Source organism: Phyllobates terribilis, unplaced genomic scaffold (genome assembly GCF_046119375.1).
Source record: "Phyllobates terribilis strain yellow unplaced genomic scaffold, ASM4611937v1 Scaffold_12__6_contigs__length_324123572, whole genome shotgun sequence".
NCBI classification, from domain to species: Eukaryota; Metazoa; Chordata; class Amphibia; order Anura; family Dendrobatidae; genus Phyllobates; species Phyllobates terribilis.
The window spans coordinates 290762452-290782154 of NW_027362772.1; the positions used below are offsets into that span (position 1 = coordinate 290762452).

General features: G+C 48.9%; 1 protein-coding gene across 5 annotated transcripts in view; it reads left to right on the top strand.

The window, feature by feature from the left end:
* The window catches only part of LOC141172704 (uncharacterized), a 29867-nt gene that overhangs the window by 5150 nt on the left and 5014 nt on the right, over positions 1 to 19703 (top strand). Inside the window, exons 1-3 of one of the 5 annotated variants that reach the window (XM_073657147.1) lie at positions 7403 to 7533; positions 8115 to 8263; positions 17700 to 17790. In XM_073657147.1, the coding sequence (XP_073513248.1) occupies positions 17742 to 17790 (49 nt within the window). In that variant the 5' untranslated portion in view covers positions 7403 to 7533; positions 8115 to 8263; positions 17700 to 17741. Of the gene's footprint in view, positions 1 to 7402; positions 7534 to 8114; positions 8264 to 17699; positions 17791 to 19703 lie in introns of those variants that run through there. The other 4 variants (XM_073657146.1, XM_073657148.1, XM_073657149.1 and 1 more) reach the window with 4 other exon arrangements.

Here is a 19703-nt window from a genome sequence, read left to right on the forward strand (position 1 = left end):
GTGGGTAGAAGGTAATTACAGGGATGACTACTGCTTCTCCTATTTGAGGCCAATCTGCCGGGAAATCTCCTAAGTCAGTGTGGGTCACTGTTTCTTTAGGCTCCTCTGGTTTGGTGAGAGGCACTTCTTCTTGGGGTTTCAGTAAGTCTGGACACAACTTTAGGTGGTCCCTGGACACTGTTGTAGACGTTCTTCCTCCATCTTGACTGATTATGCAAGTCTTCTTGTTATCAAACCTTGAAGGTAACACAGTGTAGGGTTCTCTCTCCCACTGGTCATCAAGTTTGTGGTTTCGTCTTTTCCTTTTCAATACTGTTTCACCAGGTGTGAAGGATTCTGCGGGTGCGTTTTTGTTGTAGTGCGCCTCCTGCTTTTCTCTCACCCGAGTGAGACTGTCCTCGACACAGGCTTGTACCCTCCTGTACTGCTCTTGTCTGGTCGTGTCCCAGTCCTCAGTGGTCATATCAGCTTCAGGCTCAACAACACCAAGCTCCAGGTCCATGGGCAGCTTTCCTGGCCTTGCCCGCATGAGATATGCCGGAGTGCAATTGCTGGAACTTACTGGTATATGATTACACAGATCCACTAGGTCAGGTAGTAGGTCTGGCCACTGGTTTCTCTCCTCAAGTGGTATGGTCTTTAGCAGGTCCATGATGATGTTGTTCATCTTTTCGCAGAGACCGTTGGTTTGTGGGTGGTACGGTGTAGTTCTTATCTTCTTACACCCATAGAGATGGCTGAACTCCTTGAACAACTCAGCCTCAAAGGCCGGGCCTTGGTCCATCAGTACCTGCTCAGGGTATCCATGGGGTCTACAGAAATACGCTTGGAACGTCTTTGCTGCTGTCTCTGCCGTCAGGTCTTTGACAGGGGCGACCACCAGGAAACGTGAGTAGTGATCCACCATGGTCTGAGCATAAGAGTACCGTGACCTGCTGGGGGACAGCTTGACATGGTCCAGGGCCACGATCTCCAGGGGTCGAGTCATCTTGATGGGTTGCAGGGGTGCCTTCTGGCTGCTGTAGTCTTTTCTTCTGAGGCCACAGGGTCCACAGTCTCGGCACCACTGCTCAATGGAGCTGCGCATTCCTACCCAGTAGAATCGACACTTCAGCAGGGTCTCTAGCTTTTTCCAGCCAAAGTGCCCTGCCTCATCGTGGTAAGCTTCTAATACCATCTGGATGTCTGTCTTCGGGACCACTATCTGCCATACCATCTCCTGGGTTTTTGGATTAACGTACCTCCGGCACAGCTTCTCACGGTAAATAAACAGTCGGCTTCTCTCATTCCACAGCTGCTTTGCTTGCAGAGACGCGTCTTTTTCCAGGGAGGACCCTTCTTGGGTTATCAGCTCCTTGATGCGGCTGACAACTGGGTCACTGTCCTGAGTCTCTTTCCAGCTGTGGTGAGGCAGGGGGTTTAACGTCTTTTCACGCTGCCTCCTGGAGGCTCGTTGCTCGTGGATCATTCCATTCCGATGAAAGGTAGGTAGCTCTATTTTTTCCAGGTCATCCACTTCTTCTTCTGTGTCTGACTGGTGAGGCATCCTGGACAGGGCATCGGCATTGGCGTTCTTGTGGCCCACCCGGTATTTAATTGTAAATTGGTAGTTTGACAGCCGAGCCATCCATCGTTGTTCCAGTGCCCCGAGCTTAGCTGTTTCAAGATTGGTCAATGGATTGTTATCAGTGAAGGCAGTGAACTTGCTGGAGGCCAGGTAGTGCTTAAACCTTTCAGTGATGGCCCAGACCAAGGCCAGGAACTCCAACTTAAAGCTGCTATAGTTCTCTGGGTTCCTCTCGGTCGGGCAGAGCTTCCTGCTTGCGTATGCGATCACTTTCTCTTGGCCATTCTGCTTCTGACTTAGAACAGCGCCCAGCCCTTCGTTGCTGGCATCTATATACAGCAGGAACGGTTGGCTGTAGTCAGGGTAGGCTAGGATCTCATCACCTGTCAGGATCTCCTTCATCTCCTGAAGCGACTTTGCTTGCTCCTTACCCCAGTGGAATGGGGGATTTCTGCCTTTGGGGGACTGCCCTACCAGGAGGTCTTGCAGAGGAGCTGCTTTCTTGGTGTAGTCTTTTACAAACCTCCGGTAGTATCCTACTAGTCCCAGGAACTGACGCACCTCCTTGAGGTTCTTCGACTCCGGCCACTTCTGGATGGCAGTGACCTTCTCCGGGTCTGGTGCTACCCCTTCCGGACTGACAATGTGCCCCAGGTACTGTATCTTTCTCCTGAGCAGGTGGCACTTTGAGGGTTTCAACTTCATCCCGTACCGGGACAGTGACTCAAATACCTCTGCCAGGTGTTTCAAGTGGTCCTCGTACGTTCTGGAGTACACGATTACATCGTCCAGGTAAAGTAACACAGTCTCGAAGTTGCGATGTCCCAGGCAGCACTCCATCAATCTCTGGAACGTTCCAGGGGCATTGCAGAGTCCAAATGGCATACTGTTGAACTCGCAGAGTCCCATCGGGGTAGTGAAGGCCATCTTCTCCCGATCCTCCTCAGCCACAGCTACTTGCCAGTAACCACTAGTGAGGTCAAGGGTGGAAAAGTAATTTGCAGACTTTAAGGCAGCTAGGGACTCCTCTATGCGTGGTAAAGGGTATGCATCTTTATGTGTAATGCGATTTACTTGTCGGTAATCTACACACATTCTCATTCTCCCGTCCTTTCTCCTAACTAGCACTAGGAGAGCTGCCCAGGAACTACAACTATCCCTTATTACCCCCTCCTTTCTCATGTCGTGCAACATTTCCTTAGCCTTCTGGTAGTGAGCTGGTGGTATAGGCCTGTAACGTTCTTTGATGGGTGGATGGTCACCTGTGGGGATATGATGTTGAACCCCCTTAATCCTCCCAAAGTCAAGTGGATGTTTACTGAACACCTGCAAGTATTCTTGAACCACCCAGTGTACACCCTGTTTCTGATGGGCAGGAGTGGTGTCTGTCCCAACATGGAGCTGTTGACACCAATCCTCCACCTGGGTTGCAGGGTCATTATGCTCCACTTCATCTGGTGAGGTTAATGACTCCGCCTTGTTAATGCAGTTGTTATTTACAGCATGTAATTTGGCAACAGTGGCATAACGGGTCAATCTGACCTCATCTTCCCCACAATTGAGAAGACGGACGGGCACCCTCCCATTGCGTACATCTACCACTCCTCTGGCGGTTAAGAGCGTGGGTCTGTGCTCGGAGCAAAGGGGTTCTACTACCGCCTGGTAGCTCTGTCCTCTAAGACCTATAGCAACTCTACACCAGATGAGCATTTCACTCATTGGGGGGATGACAATGGGTATGGGGTCTGTTACCCGCACATTACTGATTTAACCTTCTGTTAACCTTACTTGCTGTTGGTACATCAGGACTCGGATCTCCTTCTGCAGTGCCCTCCTCTGCCTTGGTCTGGCAGTATCAGCTATCTGTTGGAGCAAGAACACAACTTCTCCCAAACAGTTACCAACAATGTTAGTGCCAAGTACCATATATGGATTGATGTCATCAGGATTAGTCTCTACTTCAATTAGCCCCTGGTCCTTCAGCTCCACTCTCCCCACCTTTACAGTCACATTCTTAACCCCTATTAGGTTAAGGGGGAGTCCGTTTGAGGCATAAACAGAAAGATTTGGAGCTGGCGGACGTAGGTCGTCCATGGACCAGAACCTCTTGTAGAGGACGTCAGGCATGATGGTTACCTGAGATCCTGTGTCCAGCAGAGCGTGCGTTGGGATCCCGTCCAACACAATGGACAGGAAAGGTCTTCCTCCGACGAACCTGTTGTACCAGTCTGATGGGCCTGGGAAGTTTACTCCTGGGTGTCGGCCCTCAGCCCCAGGGTTTTCTCGTTTAAAGGACAATTCTGGGCGGTGTGTCCGGTCTTGCGGCAGCGGTAGCAGGTAGGGTCCTTTTGTGGACGGCGCTGGTCACTGGTCCTCGTAGAGGGTGGTGTTGGCCTCCGACTCCTTCCCATCCAGGGGACATCCTCAGGGCTATCGGCTAGCAGGATTTTCCCTCCTTCCTCGGGTTCCGTCCGCAGCTGCAGGGCACTCAGCACAGTGGTCAGGGTTTTGCTCAACTGAGGCACTTCAGAGCGCAGACTGTCCAGCTCCCTAGGGGACGTTGCTGGAACTTTAGCTTCAGCAGCCACTGGGAAAAAGGTAGGTGTAGCAGGCACTGGGGTAGCCCCACCCTGGTAACATTGGATGGCATTTGTTTCCAGGAGCTGCAGTCCTTTTATAGCCATGTCCTTAAGCTTGTCAAAGGTGGCATCTGGATGATCCAGGGACCACCAACGCACAGTCCTGCTTTCCTCTGGAGACCTCAGTCCCCGGACAAACTGTCCCTTCAGCATTTTGTTTTCGTTTTCGATGCTGGTCGGACTAACTTGTTTCAGAGCCCGCAGGGCCCCTTGTAGACGCCAGGCATAGTCCCGAACATTGTCCTCCGGCTGTTGGGAACAGTTGTAGAACCTCATGCGGAGGTCCGCCTCAGTAAGATCCTCAAAGACAGTCTGTAGCTTTTGAAAGATTGCGGACACTGACTCCTGGTCTGCAGCCGACCATGTTTCCACTTCCCGTTCCGCAGCACCGGTCAGTTGTCCTAATACAACGGCAGCTCTTTGTTTGCCTGTCATAGAGTACATGTCCAAGATACCACATATCTTCCGTTTGAATCCAGACAGGGTATCTGGTTTGCCGCTGTACTGGGGGAGCCACTTTGCTCCAGGAATGTACGGTAGAGTTATGGGAATAACAGGAGTTACAGGCACTGCTGGTGGAGCGGCCGCCTCGGCCTGCTCGGCGTCGGGCGCGGGTTGGACATCAGGGCCATTGACCGGTATTCCGGCGTTATGCTGCTCGTCGGACATTCTGGCGCCACCCTAACTAACCGTGGCCTACCTTCTAGTTTTTCTTCCGGTAGGCCGCAGCTCCGCAGGTGACGGTTGTCTTCAGGACCTTGCGTCGCTTGCGTCCTATGTCAGGGCGTTCAGCGACGCTCCTTCCAGGACCTGGCGCTTCTTGGTTTGATGTCGAGGCGTGGGGCGTGTCCGGGGCTTCGCGCTCTTTTGCAGGTACGCCCCTCAGTTTCCAGTGGTTACGCCCTTCTTCTCGCTCGGCGGCCCAGCTATGGCGGCACTCTTCACCACAGTCAAATATACAGTTCACTGATTAAAGGCGCACAGTACCCGGTGGCAACGGGCATAACACTTCGTCGTTGCAGCGGGCACGCGTATCCTGTTCGTGACGCCAGGAAGAGATGACCAGCCCAGGGGATGGGGATGACTCGGTACCCGGGCCTTTGCCTGGCCTTGGGGATGTCGCGGTGGTCGGCTCCCGGGCCTGTACCCTGTGGTCACTCTTTAAAAAGGGGCTAATAGGTTTCTTAGTTTTATGAAAGTTTGTGACGCCACCTGTGGCTTCTGGTGAGAATCACCAGCGCTGCGCAGTCCACTGAGGCCGGTGATAAGGCAGATCAATGGTATAGCTCCCCACCGGTGGAGCTAGGCCTCAGGGCAGTGTACGGGAAGGGGGATGCAGGACAGGCGAGACCCAGCCGGGTCAGAGCAAGAACAGGGACGGACACGATAGTCACTTCAGTACCTTTTACTGGTGGAAATTCAGGCACATCCCGGAGCACTATAGGGTGAAGGGTGCATATCAAGATCCTCCCCATTGAGCGGGTGTAGGGCCTCCTGTTTCTTGCCTCTGCGTAGTAAGTTTCTGACCTGCCTGGAGCTAGGCCTAACTTTGTCTCTGTCCTGCGCTGGCTGACTTTGTGGTAGGGCCTTCTCTTGGAATACACGCTCCTCAGCTTGCGGGGCCTATGTGTCTCCCGGCTCTGTTACGTATCAGCACTTTAGCGATCCTGGGACCTGTAGTTCTCCAGGGATTCCGGTTATGCCTTACTGGGTCATAGAGATCCAAGTAAGCTCGGACCCGGTGTCCGGTTACTTCTTCGGGGTGAGCCGGTTAAGCTCCTCTGCCCCCTACGTACTAACTCTCCACTCGCCTTCGGCCTACTCGGGCCCTCACTAGGCTATACACACTAACGGCAGCCTGCCGCGCTTCACTGATCTTATGGCGCCGGCACACCTAAAGCTCACTATTCTGAGCTACAATTCAACTGAGCTCAACTCTGCATTCAGACCTGCACTTGCTGAACTCTCCAGAGGAACTACTCTGCCTGGCTCCACCTTCCCTATTTATATCCCTAACGGGCTCCCTCTGCTGGTCTGAGGTGGAAGGTGGAGATGTGTGAATGTTTATGGGGGCCTCTTGTGGAGGAATCCATCAATGCACTCTTCTAGGATCTGTGATACCAAGCGCAGCTGGGCGTCACACATCCATGCACCCTTTTGGGTTCTGTGGTACATGTGGTAGCAGGGTGCCACACATCCACCAACGTCACGTTGCACCACAGACTGTCCAGGAGTTGGCGGATGCTTTAGTCCAGGTCTGGGAGGAGATCCCACAGGAGACCATCCGTAACCTCATCAGGAGCATGCCCAGGCGTTGTAAGGAGGTCAAACAGGCACGTGGAGGCCACACACAATACTGAGCCTCATTTTGACTTGTTTTAAGGACATTACATCAAAGTTGGATCAGCCTGTAGGGTGTTTTTCCACTTTAATTTTGGGGGTGACTCCAAATCCAGGCGTCCATTGGTTAATAAATTTGATTTCCATTATGATTTTTGTGTGATTTTGTTGTCAGCACATTCAACTTTGTACAGAACAAAGTATTCAATGAGAATATTTCATTCATTCAAATCTAGGATGTGTTATTTGAGTGTTCCCTTTATTTTTTTGAGCAGTGTATATGTATATTACCTTAAATCTGGTATCACAATGTCTGATCTTTCAAAATATAAAATTGTTTAATCTGCACGTTAAATATCATTAAAAATAAAAAATAAAAATTTTGCCGCTGCACCTCCCACAGAAAATGCTATAAAAATTACTCGAAACATAGAATGGTACAAATTGAAGAAACCCCATCTCACAACGCCAAAAACAAGCCTACAAACAGCTCCATTGATGGAAAAATAAAAAAGTTCCTGAAAATGGTGGCACAAACATAAGCTGCTAAAATAGTTTAAAAAACAAAAAGCTATACAAGATGTAATCAGAGTAACTCATCCTGCAGAAAAACAAACCCTGATACGTCTATGTCTGCGGGGAAAAAAAAAGTTCTGGCTCTTTGAATAAACGTCTGGAAATGTGAATGTTCTGAAGCCGAGCACAGACGGATGTAATTATGTTTTATTTTTGGTGAACACATGAATAGTAAAAAAAAAAAAAAATGTGTAAGAAAAAAATTAAAGTCTGTATTAAGAATAAAAACGTTCTTTTATTACGCGGTTAAAGAGAATATTTTCTTTGCAAACATGATAAGAGTACAATATGCATGTGAGAAGTGAAGGAGAATCCTCTGCGCTGGGTGGAGACACTTATTACATCCATGACTCATTCTCACCGAAAGTGAAAGCAAAGGGTTTTCCTCCAGCTCCAAGAAGCAGCGACCATGTAAATTTAGTCTGGATTGTGGATTATGACTTTATTTATTTAAATGAGGGGTGGGAGCGTGTGAATGTACATGGACTACAACCCCCAACATTGCACGCTGTCATATAGCGAGCTACTCAATGACATGTATTGTTATCAGATGTCAGAACTCCCTGGACACTGAACGTCAGAATTCCCGCCGGTGAGGGATCAGCTTTTCTGAGGCCCCTAGGCCTGTGAACTCCTGGAGTTGTCGTTTTGAGTAACACCCTTCATTTTAACATATGATGTTCTGAAAAAGAAGAATAAAATTCCAAATGGAGTAAAATAATGAAAAAAGAAACGCAATTACGACATTGTTCTTAGGTTTTATTTTTACAGCGTTCATTGTATGATACAAATGACCCGGTAGCGCGATTCCCCAAGCAGTGCGAGTACAGCAATAACAAAGTTGTGGGGTTTTTTTTTTTTTTTTTTTAAGTGGTGAAAATCAAATCAAAACTTTGTAAAAGTGATAAAAAAAAATGATGATTATTGTGAACTTTTAGCTGCATTCCTCGGTATTGTGCCATGACTTGGTTATATTCCTATGTTCATCTCAGCAGATGAAAGGAAACAAGAGGGAATGAAAACAACATTTTAAAGGCATAAAACTTCACATATCCCCCGCCTCTCTGTTTCCGGTCTCCTGAGATATCACTTATTGATTGATTTGGCTAGAAGTGATAGAACAATGCTCTGAACAATACAGGTATATACTATTATTATTTATTATTATAGCGCCATTTATTCCATGGCACTTCACATGTGATAGGGATATACATAGCAAAAACATTTACATAATCTTAACAAAACGAGTCAGCGACTGGTACAGGAGGAGCGAGGACCCTGCCCTTGAGGGCTCACAGTCTACAAGGGATGGGTGAGGATACAGTAGGTGAGGGTAGAGGAGGTCATGCAGTAATGTGGTGGAGCGGTGGTTACTGCAGGTTGTAGGCTTGTCGGAAGAGGTAGGTCTTCAGGTTTCTTTTGAAGGCTTCCATGGTAGGCGAGAGTCTGATGTGTTGGGGTAGAGAGTTCCAGAGTAGGGAGGATGCACGGGAGAAATCTTGTATGCGATTGTGGAAAGAGGAGACAAGAGGGGAGATCTTGTGAGGATCGGAGGTGGAGTACTAGGACATAGATGTATGGAGAAGACAGGTTGTGGATGGCTTTGTATGTCATGGTTAGGGTTTTGAACTGGAGTCTCTGGGAAATGGGGAGCCAGTGAAGGGATTGACAGAGGGGAGAGGCCGGGGAATAGCGGGGGGACAGGTGGATTAGTCGAGCAGCAGAGTTTAGGATAGATTGGAGGGGCGCAAGAGTGTTGGAAGGGAGGCCACAGAGCAGGAGGTTGCAGTAGTCAAGGCGGGAGATGATGAGGGCATGCACTAGTGTTTTTGCAGAGTCTTTGCTGAGGAATGCACGGATCCGGGAGATATTTTTGAGTTGGAGTCGGCAGGAAGTGGAAAGGGCTTGGATATGCTGTTTCAAGGAGAGATCCGAGTCCAGGGTTGATGGATAGGTCAGATGGGGGACATGAATGAGAGGGTGGAAAGATGATGAACTCTGTTTTATCCATGTTCAGTTTTAGAAATCTGGCAGAGAAGAAGGATGAGATGGCGGACAGACATTGTGGGATTTTGGTTAGTAGGGAGGAGATATCGGGTCCAGAGAGGTAGATCTGTGTGTCATCAGCATAGAGGTGATACTGAAAGCCGTGAGACTCTATGAGCTGTCCCAGACCAAAGGTGTAGATGGAGAAGAGCAGAGGTCCTAGAACTGAACCTTGGGGGACACAGACAGATAGGGGGCGAGATGAGGAGGTGGTGCGTGAGTGGGAGACGCTAAATGTCCTGTCTGTTAAGTATGAGGAGATCCAAGATAGGGCCAAGTCCGTGATGCCAAGAGATGAGAGAATCTGTAGTAAGAGGGAATGGTCCACTGTGTCAAAGGCAGATGACAGGTCCAGAAGGAGGAGGATGGAGTATTGTCGCTTGGATTTGGCGGTTAGTAGGTCGTTGGTGACTTTGGTCAGGGCAGTTTCAGTCGAGTGATGCGGTCGGAAGCCAGACTGTAGGCGAAGAGGGAACAGGAGGAGAGGTGGGAGGACAGTTCAAGGTGGACATGTTGTTCTAGTAGTTTTGAGGCAAAGGAGAGAAGTGATATGGGGCGGTAGCTAGTCAGAGAGGCTGGGTCAAGGGAGGGCTTTTTGAGGATGGGTGTGATTGCGGCATGTTTGAAACATGAGGGGAAGACACCGGTTGTTAGTGACAGCTTGAAGAGGTGGGTTAGGGTTGGGATGAAGACTGTGGTAAGGTTAGGGATGAGGTGGGATGGGATTGGGTCAAGTTCGCAGGTGATGAGGTATGATTTGGAGAGTAAAGAGGAGACTTGACATTCTGTAATGGTGGAAAAGTGGGGTTTGGAGGAGGAAGGTTGAGTAGATATGAGGAGGGGTTGTGCGGACTTTAGGCAAAATCTTTGTCTGATGGTGTCAATCTTCTGCTTGAAGAATGAGGCAAAGTCTTCGGCTGAGATGAGAGAAGAGGGAGGAGGTGCTGGGGGATGAAGGAGAGAATTGAAAGTGTTAAATAGCTGTTTAGGGTTGTGAGACAGGGAGGATATGAGAGATGAGAAGTAGGTTTGTTTTGCTGTAGAGAGTGCGGACTTGAAAATAGTGAGGGATTGTTTGAATGTGATGAAGTGCTCGATGGAGTGAGACCTTTTCCATCTCCGCTCCGCCACCCTGGAGGCCTGTCGCAGTTCTTTAGTAAGTTTGGTGTGCCAGGGTTGCCTGTTGATTGTGCGAGATTTGGTATGTGTGAGAGGGGTGATCGAGTCGAGATCTGCGGCTATTGTGGTGTTATATGAAGCGGCAGCAACATCTGCATTGTGTAAGGAATTTATGTCTGTAAGAGGGAGGAGGGATTCAGAGAGTGAGTGTAGGTCAAGGTGTTTGAGGTTTCTGCGAGCGTGTGTAAGTTTGTGGAGTGGGGATTGTGCACCTGGAGAGGAGAGGGTAGAGAATATGAGGAGGTTATGGTCAGAGAGAGGGAGTGGTGAGTTAGAGACCTTAGATAGCGAACAGAAGCGGGTGAAGATGAGGTCCAGTGTGTGGCCATCTTTATGAGTAGCTGCAGAAGACCATTGAGCAAGGCCGAAGGAGGAAGTGAGGGATAGGAACTTAGAGCAGACGAGTTGGAAGTGTCAATGGGAATGTTGAAGTCACCCATTATGATAGTGGGGATGTCAGCGGAAAGGAAGTGAAGCAGCCAGGTGGTGAAGTGGTCTAAGAAATTGGTGGCTAGCCCTGGGGGTCGGTAAATGACGGCCAGTTGGAGGTCAGAGGGGGAATAGATGTGCACACAGTGCACCTTAAAAGAGGGGAGTGTAACGGAGTGTGGCTGTAACATCCCTGGCGGCGTGCTTGCATGGTGCACCACCTCCCACCATGCAAGACCGCAATCTTACCTGTCAGTCCATGCTGCACTCTTTGCTCCGGTACCTGCTCTGTCCATGTCTCTTGTCTGATTGCTTAGGGCGTCGGCGCGGCTTTCTGCTTGTTTTTTATAGCTACTGTGTGCGCAGTCCTAATGCATCCCCAGCCTATTGCTGTGAGTCACTGGATACTTAAACCCCCTCCACCCAGTAGGAGGTGCCTGAGCAACACTTTCACTCAGTTTGTCTTTTGAAACTGAGGTGCCGGGTCCTGTCCTGACTCTTGTCTCTCTGCCACCCTGGGGGCTGAGTACCCAGGGCCTTTTCCTGTACCTGTGACTTCTAGTCTGTTTCCGCCACCCTGGGGGCTGAGTTCCCAGGCTCGTTCCTGTATCTTGTTCCCAGTTCAGTTCCTGTCTGAACAGTGTCCTAGCCAGTTAGTTGTTTCTCTCTATGTCCGTACCTTCCCTTTGCCTGCAGTGTCTGAACCCGCACCTAACTCCAATTCGTTGTCTCTGTACTTCTGTTTGTGAGTTTTGTGTCCACTCGCTACTTCATTGTAAGTACCTTGTGTGTATCTGGTTCTGCTTGTCCCCTTTCCCTGCCTCCGTATCTACCTCCTGTGTTCTAACCATCTTCCTGTATTTTCCAGTCTGTTCCATGTGAACAGAGCCCTGTCCTGTCTGCCTTCACCTTCTGCTCTGTTCTGCTTGGCCTGTTCACCGCTCCAGCGGTTCCGCTCTGCACCGCTTGTTTACCGCACCTGCAGTTCTGTTCTGCTTGTTCACCGCTCCGGCGGTTCCGCTCTGCTCCGCTTGTTTACCGCACCTGCGGTTCTGTTCTGCTCTGCTTGTTCACCGCTCCGGAGCTTCCGCTCTGCTTCACTAGTTTACCGCACCTGCGGTTCTGCTCCGCTCTGCTAGTTCTCCGCACCTGCGGTTTTGCTCTGCTCTGCTTGTTCACCGCACCTGCGGTTTTGCTCCGCTCTGCTTGTTCACCGCACCTGCGGTTTTGCTTCACTCTGCTTGCTTACCGCACCAGCAGTTTTGCTCCGCTCTGCTTGTTCTCCGCACCTGCGGTTTTTGCTCTGCTCTGCTTGTTCTCTGCACCAGCGGTTTTGCTCCGCTCTGCTTGTTCACTGCACCTGCGCTTTTGCTCCGCTCTGCTTGCTCACCGCACCTGCGGTTTTGCTCCGCTCTGCTTGTTCACCGCTTCTGCGGTTTTGCTCCGCTCTGCTTGTTCACCGCTTCTGCGGTTTTGCTCCGCTCTGCTTGTTCACCGCACCTGCGGTTTTGCTCCGCTCTGCTTGTTCACCGCTCCTGCGGTTTTGCTCCGCTAGTCCACCGCACCTGCGGCTCTGTTCCTGTATCCCAGTCTGTACTGGTCCCTATCCAGCCTGCGTTCATACCTGCCAGTATCTGCCTGTCTGCATTCCAGCCGTGCCTGTCAGCACCCGCCTGTCTGCATACCAGCCGCGCCTGCCAGCACCCGCCTATCTGCATACCAGCCACGCCTGCCAGTACCCACCTGCCTACATACCAGCCGTGCCTGCTGAGTAACCATCTGCCATCACCAGCCGTGCCTGCCAGTAACCACCTGTCTGCATACCAGCTAACCTGCCTGTTCCTGCATTCCCCGGTGTGGGTCAACAGCTGTGACTGGGGTCTGACCTGGAGTAGCACCTGGTCCCTCTGCTCGGTTCCTCCCTGGTTCAAGGAGTCGACTGAGCCGCCATGCGACCTTGGTCGGACCGGGTTGATACTTAGTTCCGCCCCTCCAGGCACTCCTCGGTTCATGGTACAGTGGGATCACTAATCACACTCAATCCAGTCAGTCCAGGCGCGAGCGTAACAGTGGCAGTGTATTTGGGTGAAAGCGCAGGTATCCAACAGGAGAAAACCTACTCCTCCGCCATGTTTGCCGTTGGGGCGGGGGGTGTGGGAAAGGTGGAACCCGCCATATGAAAGTGCAGCTGGAGAGGCTGTGTCAGAGGGGGTGAGCCAGGTTTCAGTGATGGCGAGGAAGGAAAGTTTGTTAGTAATGAAAAGGTCATGGATGTAGGAAAGTTTGTTGCAGACGGAGCGAGCGTTCCATAGAGCTCCTGTTAATGCAACTGAGGAAGTGGGGATTAGTTGGATGGGTATGAGGTTAGAAGGGTTGCGACAGTTTGTGGAAGGTCGTGGATAGGAGGTGGAAGTAACTGTGGGGATATAGCGAGGAGGACCAGGATTTGGAGAGATTTCTCCAGCAGTGAGGAGGAGCAGAGAAATTGTTAGCAGGTGGGAGCAAGAGAGAGCATGAGGTGGCTGTCTGTGTTTGGAGATCGAGGATTGAATGTTGAGGACTAATTCGGAGGAGGAGGTGAGATGAATGGGGAGGATGGAGGGAGAGATGAAGAGTTTCTTACTAGGTGTAGGGATTTGAGGGGTTACTAGAAAGTGGAGGACTATAGGGGAAAAAGTGAGAGCTAACAGAAACATAGTTTAAAGAGAGTAAGTGGTCAAAGTGTTGGTTACCTGACTCCTGCCCTGACTAACTGCCTCTGAAATAACTGCCACTTATCTCCGAAGCCACTTTGCACAAGAAGACGCGTGCACAACCCAGCATATTTGGTACAACCTGTAAGATCACTGCATTTGTCAGGCCAGTTCACATCCATAAGTAATGTTTGCATATGTACTAAAGGTGGTGGACAGCGGGCACATTTGGAATTGTAACTCATACATCTTCAAAGGCTATCGACACCTTGAACATGGAAAAAATATGTCAAAAAATAGTCTGTCCCTGTAATATAGGCTGGATGTGAGCTCTGTATGTCTCTCCAAGTAATAGAGGCAGGATGTGAGGTCTGTGTGTCTCTCCCAGTAATATAGGCTGGATGTGAGCTCTGTGAGTCTCTCCCAGTAATATAGGCTGGATGTGAGGTCTATGTGTCTCTCTCAGTAGTATAGGCTGGATGTGAACTCTGTGTGTATCTCCCAGTAATATAGGCTGGATGTGAGCTCTGTGTGTCTCTCCCAGTAATATAGGCTGGATGTGAGCTCTGTGTGTCTCTCCCAGTAATATAGGCTGGATGTAAGCACTGTGTGTCTCTCCCAGTAATATAGGCTGGATGTGAGGTCTATGTGTCTCTCCCAGTAGTATAGGCTGGATGTGAGCTCTGTGTGTCTCTCCCAGTAATATAGGCTGGATGTGAGCTCTGTGTGTCTCTCCCAGTAATATAGGCTGGATGTGAGCTCTGTGTGTCTCTCCCAGTAATATAGGCTGGATGTGAGCTCTGTGTGTCTCTCCCAGTAATATAGGCTGGATGTGAGCTCTGTGTGTCTCTCCCAGTAATATAGGCTGGATGTGAGCTCTGTGTGTCTCTCCCAGTAATATAGGCTGGATGTGAGCTCTGTGTGTCTCTCCCAGTAATATAGGCTGGATGTGAGCTCTGTGTCTCTCCCAGTAATATAGGCTGGAGGTGAGATCTATGTGTCTCTCCCAGTAGTATAGGCTGGATGTGAGCTCTATGTGTCTCTCCCGGTAATATAGGCTGGATGTGAGCTCTACTCATCTCTCCCAGTAATGTGTCTCTCCCAGTAATATAGGCTGGATGTGAGCTCTGTGTGTTTCTCCCAGTAATATAGGCTGGATGTGAGCTCTATGTGTCTCTCCCGGTAATATAGGCTGGATGTGAGCTCTACTTGTCTCTCACAGTAATATAGGCTGGATGTGAACTCTGTGTGTCTCTCCCAGTAATATAGGCAGGATGTGAGCTCTGTGTGTCTCTCCCAGTAATATAGTCTGGATGTGAGCGATGTGTGTTTCACCCAGTAATATAAGCTGAATGTGAGCTCTACGTGTCTCTCCCAGTAATATAGGCTGGATGTGAGGTCTATGTGCCTCTCCCAGTAATATAGGCTGGATGTGAGCTCTATGTGTCTCTCCCGGTAATATAGGCTGAATGTGAGCTCTATGTGTCTCTCCCGGTAATATAGGCTGGATGTGAGGTCTATGTGCCTCTCCCAGTAATATAGGCTGGATGTGAGCTCTATGTGTCTCTCCCGGTAATATAGGCTGGATGTGAGCTCTATGTGTCTCTCCCGGTAATATAGGCTGGATGTGAGCTCTGTGTGTCTCTCCCAGTAATATAGGCTGCATGTGAGATCTATGCGTCTCTCCCAGTAATATAGGCTGGATGTGAGCTCTACTCGTCCCTCCCAGTAATATAGGCTGAATGTGAACTCTACGTGTCTCTCCCAGTAATATAGGCTGGATGTGAGCTATGTGTGTCACTACCAGTAATATAGGCTGAATGTGAGCTCTGTGTACCTCTCCTAGTAATATAAGCTTATAAGCTGGATGTGAGCTCTATGTGACTCTCCCAGTAATATAGGCTGGATGTGAGCTCTGTGTGTCTCTCCCAGTAATATAGGCTGGATGTGAGCTCTGTGTGTCTGTCAGTAATATAGGCTGGATGTGAGCACGGTGTGTCTCTCCCAGTAATATAGGCTGGATGTGAGTTCTGTGTGTCTCTCCCAGTAATATAGGCTGGATGTGAGTTCTGTGTGTCTCACCCAGTAATACAGGATGGATGTGAGCTTTATGTGTCTCTCCCAGTAATATAGGCTGGATGTGAGGTCTATGTGTCTCTCCCAGTAATATAGGCATGGATGTGAGGTCTATGTGCCTCTCCCAGTAATATAGGCTGGATGTGAGCTCTATGTGTCTCTCCCGGTAATATAGGCTGGATGTAAGCTCTATGTGTCTCTCCCGGTAATATAGGCTGGATGTGAGCTCTGTGTGTCTCTCCCAGTAATATAGGCTGGATGTGAGATCTATGCGTCTCTCCCAGTAATATAGGCTGGATGTGAGCTCTACTCGTCCCTCCTAGTAATATAGGCTGGATGTGAACTCTACGTGTCTCTCCCAGTAATATAGGCTGGATGTGAGCTATGTGTGTCACTACCAGTAATATAGGCTGAATGTGAGCTCTGTGTACCTCTCCTAGTAATATAAGCTTATAAGCTGGATGTGAGCTCTATGTGTCTCTCCCAGTAATATAGGCTGGATGTGAGCTCTGTGTGTCTCTCCCAGTAATATAGGCTGGATGTGAGCTCTGTGTGTCTGTCAGTAATATAGGCTGGATGTGAGCACGGTGTGTCTCTCCCAGTAATATAGGCTGGATGTGAGTTCTGTGTGTCTCTCCCAGTAATATAGGCTGGATGTGAGTTCTGTGTGTCTCACCCAGTGATACAGGATGGATGTGAGCTTTATGTGTCTCTCCCAGTAATATAGGCTGGATGTGAGGTCTATGTGTCTCTCCCAGTAATATAGGCTGGATGTGAGGTCTGTGTGTCTCTCTCAGTAATAAAGGCTGGATGTGAGGTCTATGTGTCTCTCCCAGTAATATAGGCTGGATGTGAGGTCTATGTGTCTCTCCCAGTAATATAGGCTGGATGTGAGGTCTATGTGTCTCTCCCAGTAATATAGGTTGGACATGAGATCTCTTTGTCTTTCCAAGTATTATAGGATGGATGTGAGCTCTGTGTCTTTCCCTGTAAAATAGGCTGGATATGTTATTTGTGTGTCCCAGTAATATAGGCTGGATGTGATATTTGTGTAATATAGGCTGGATATGAGCTCTGGGTGTACTATTTTTATTTGCTATCATGTATCAGCACAGCTCCAATAATGTACTCTTTATGTGCTTTCCTCCTTTTCTATATAGCCTGTTTTCTGTGCCCATTGAGATGCTTTCCCCTCTGTCCACTACATATCTGCATACAACCCTCTCCTCCTCCATGCTGCTATCTCTAACACTAAAGGCCCCGTCACACTAAGCGATGCAGCAGCGATCCCGACAACGATACGACCTGTCAGGGATCGTTGCTGCATCGCTAATACATCGCTGGTGAGCTGTCAAACAGGCAGGCTCACCAGCGATGAGGGGAGCAGCGATATCGTGGAAAGAATCGTTCCACGATGTCCTGCTCCCGTTACCAGCCTGCTGAAGCAGGAGCAGGCTGGTAACTATGGTAAATATCGGGTTACTAAGTGCGCGTGTGCCCCTAGTAACCCGCTGTTTACCATGGATACCACTCTGCTACGGTGCGCTGGAGCCTCCGCTCACCGTAGCAGAGTGGTATCTATGGTAAACAGCGGGTTACTAAGTGCGCGCGTGCCCCCAGTAACCCGATATTTACCATGGTTACCAGCCAGATCGTTGGTCCCGCTGGTCACACACAGCGATGTGTGCTGGCCAGCGGGAGGCCAACGACCAAAAAATGGTCCAGGACACTTTGCAACGATCAGCGACCTCACAGCAGGGGCCTGATCGTTGCAAAGTGTCACACGTAGCGACATTGCTGGTGAGGTCGCTGGTGAGTCACCAAAACCGTGACACAGCAGCGATCTCGCTAGCGATATCGCTATGTGAGACGGGGCCTTAAGAGAAGGAAGAGGGAGCAAAGAGAGGTCAGGAGCTCCAATAGATTTGTAATGTTTGCAGAGCGCTCAGCTAAAGGACATACAGACGCTCTGCAACAGTCAAAGCATACAATTTGAATGAAAACTACAATATTTAAAAAGTTGCAGAACTTTACATTTAGAAAGAAAATGAGCAATAAGAAGAATTCTAAGCAAAGGTGTACAAAGCATGTAACTATAACAATTATATTCTTGTTACTTTTCATTTACTTCATTCACTTTATTTTGTTTCTAAGCTATCAGGTCTTTGTGCAATTTATTTTGGGGCGAAGAGACTGATGAAAATTACTGATTTTTTCCAATCTTCAAAACCCTTCAGCAACAAAGGTAAGTGCTGAACCACATGTTTTGTTATCAGCCTGGTTTCATCACTTTAACATGTAGGGCTCATTCACACGAGCAGATAAATCAGATCGGATAGCACTCGGACCAATGTTATTCTATGGGGCAGTGCTGATCAGCGTTACCTTTCTTTTATCGAGTGTTGGCCGCGGATGTACCGCTCTCCCTATTTATTAGTATGGAAGCTCTTAATATTGTGCTAAGCACACTTGTTCTGCACTTTTCTATATAGATGAATGGAGAGAGCCGCGCATGCGCAGAGAGATTGGTACAAACCTTGCAGATCACATCCTTCAACCAAAACTAAGAAAAATTCTAAACTTAGAATGAAAGTAGATATTTACCAAGGACTGGTGAGAAAATATAGAGTCCTCTTGAGAGGAAGAGAAGATGAACTGTTTTGAGAATTGCTATTCTGCGTAGGGCTCTTTCCTTCACTTGATTCTATAAAAATTTGGGGCAAAATCCACCAAGAAAGTATAGCAATTCGGCAAATAGCATGGCATGCTTCTCTCTGTAGTGCTCAGTGAATACCAACTGTGCCATTAACTATTATTACTGCTATATGTATTGTAGCAAAACCAGGTATGACAGGGTTAAGTCATAGCTCTGCAGGATTTGATTAGACGCACCTGCTTAGCTTTTTACTAGACGTAGGGCCTGTGTTCACTAGGTGTATCAGTCTGCTGGATGGAGCAGAGTCGAGTGTCCTGCTGGTGAGTGACCAGTCAAAATGTGAGCTGTAGCTGAGAGAGACTTGCCAGGGTCTCTCTGTGAATGGAGACTGCATGGGGCAGCTAGAAAAGCTGAGCAGTCTGTGTGATGGAGCCGCAGAGTAACGTGTGGAAGCTGAAGCCTGTTCAGTGTGAAATGTGCCCGGAGTTGAAGACTTCTGTTTGGCGCTGGAAGCTGCTGGAGCTCAGGCTGAAGGTGATACTGAGACCGGTAGGATCACAGCTCATTGCCTGTGTGAGCGCTACCTAATGCTTACCTGAGAGCGTGAATCCCTAGAGCAGGGGTCCTCAAACTTTTTAAACAGGGGGCCAGTTCACTGTCCCTCAGACCATTGGAGGGCCGGAATATAGTTTTAAAAAAAACTATGAACAAATTCCTATGCACACTGCACATATCTTATTTTGAAGTAAAAAACAAAACAGGAACAAATATAATATTTAAAATGAAGAAGAAGTAAAGTTAAATCAACAAACTTACCGGTATTTCAATTGGAACTATGGGCCTGCTTTTGGCTAATGAGATGGTCAATGTCCGGTTCCATATTTGTCACTGCTAGTCGTAACAAGTGATGCAAGTGTGCATCAGTTAGTCTGGATCTGGTTGGAGAACAGAAAGAAGGCATTCTTTAACAAATTACCTCAAGCTCAGACTGGTGTGGTGCGAGAGTTCCCAATAGGCAAGTAAATGTCCCCAATAGGCAGGTAAATATCCCCAATAGGCAGCATAGGTTCCTAATAGGCAAGTAAATGTCCCCAATAGGCAGCATAGGTTCCTAATAGGCAAATAAATGTTCCCAATAGGCAGGTAAATGTCCCCAATAGACAGCATAGGTCCCCAATAGGCAGGTAAATGTCTCCAATAGGCAGCATAGGTCTCCAATAGGCAGGTAAATGTCCCCAATAGGCAGCATAGGTCTCTAATAGGCAGCATAGGTCCTCAATGGGCAGGTAAATGTTCCCAATAGGCAGGCTGTTTCTCCCTTATAATGCCATATGCAGGCTGTTCCCCCCTTATAATGCCCCATGCAGGCTGCCCCCCCCCCCCTTATAATGGCCCATGCAGGCTGTTCCCCCATTATAATGCCCCATGCTGGATGCCACCCCCCATATAATGCCCCATGCAGGATATCACTCCCGTCTTTATAAGCCCCATGCAGCATATCA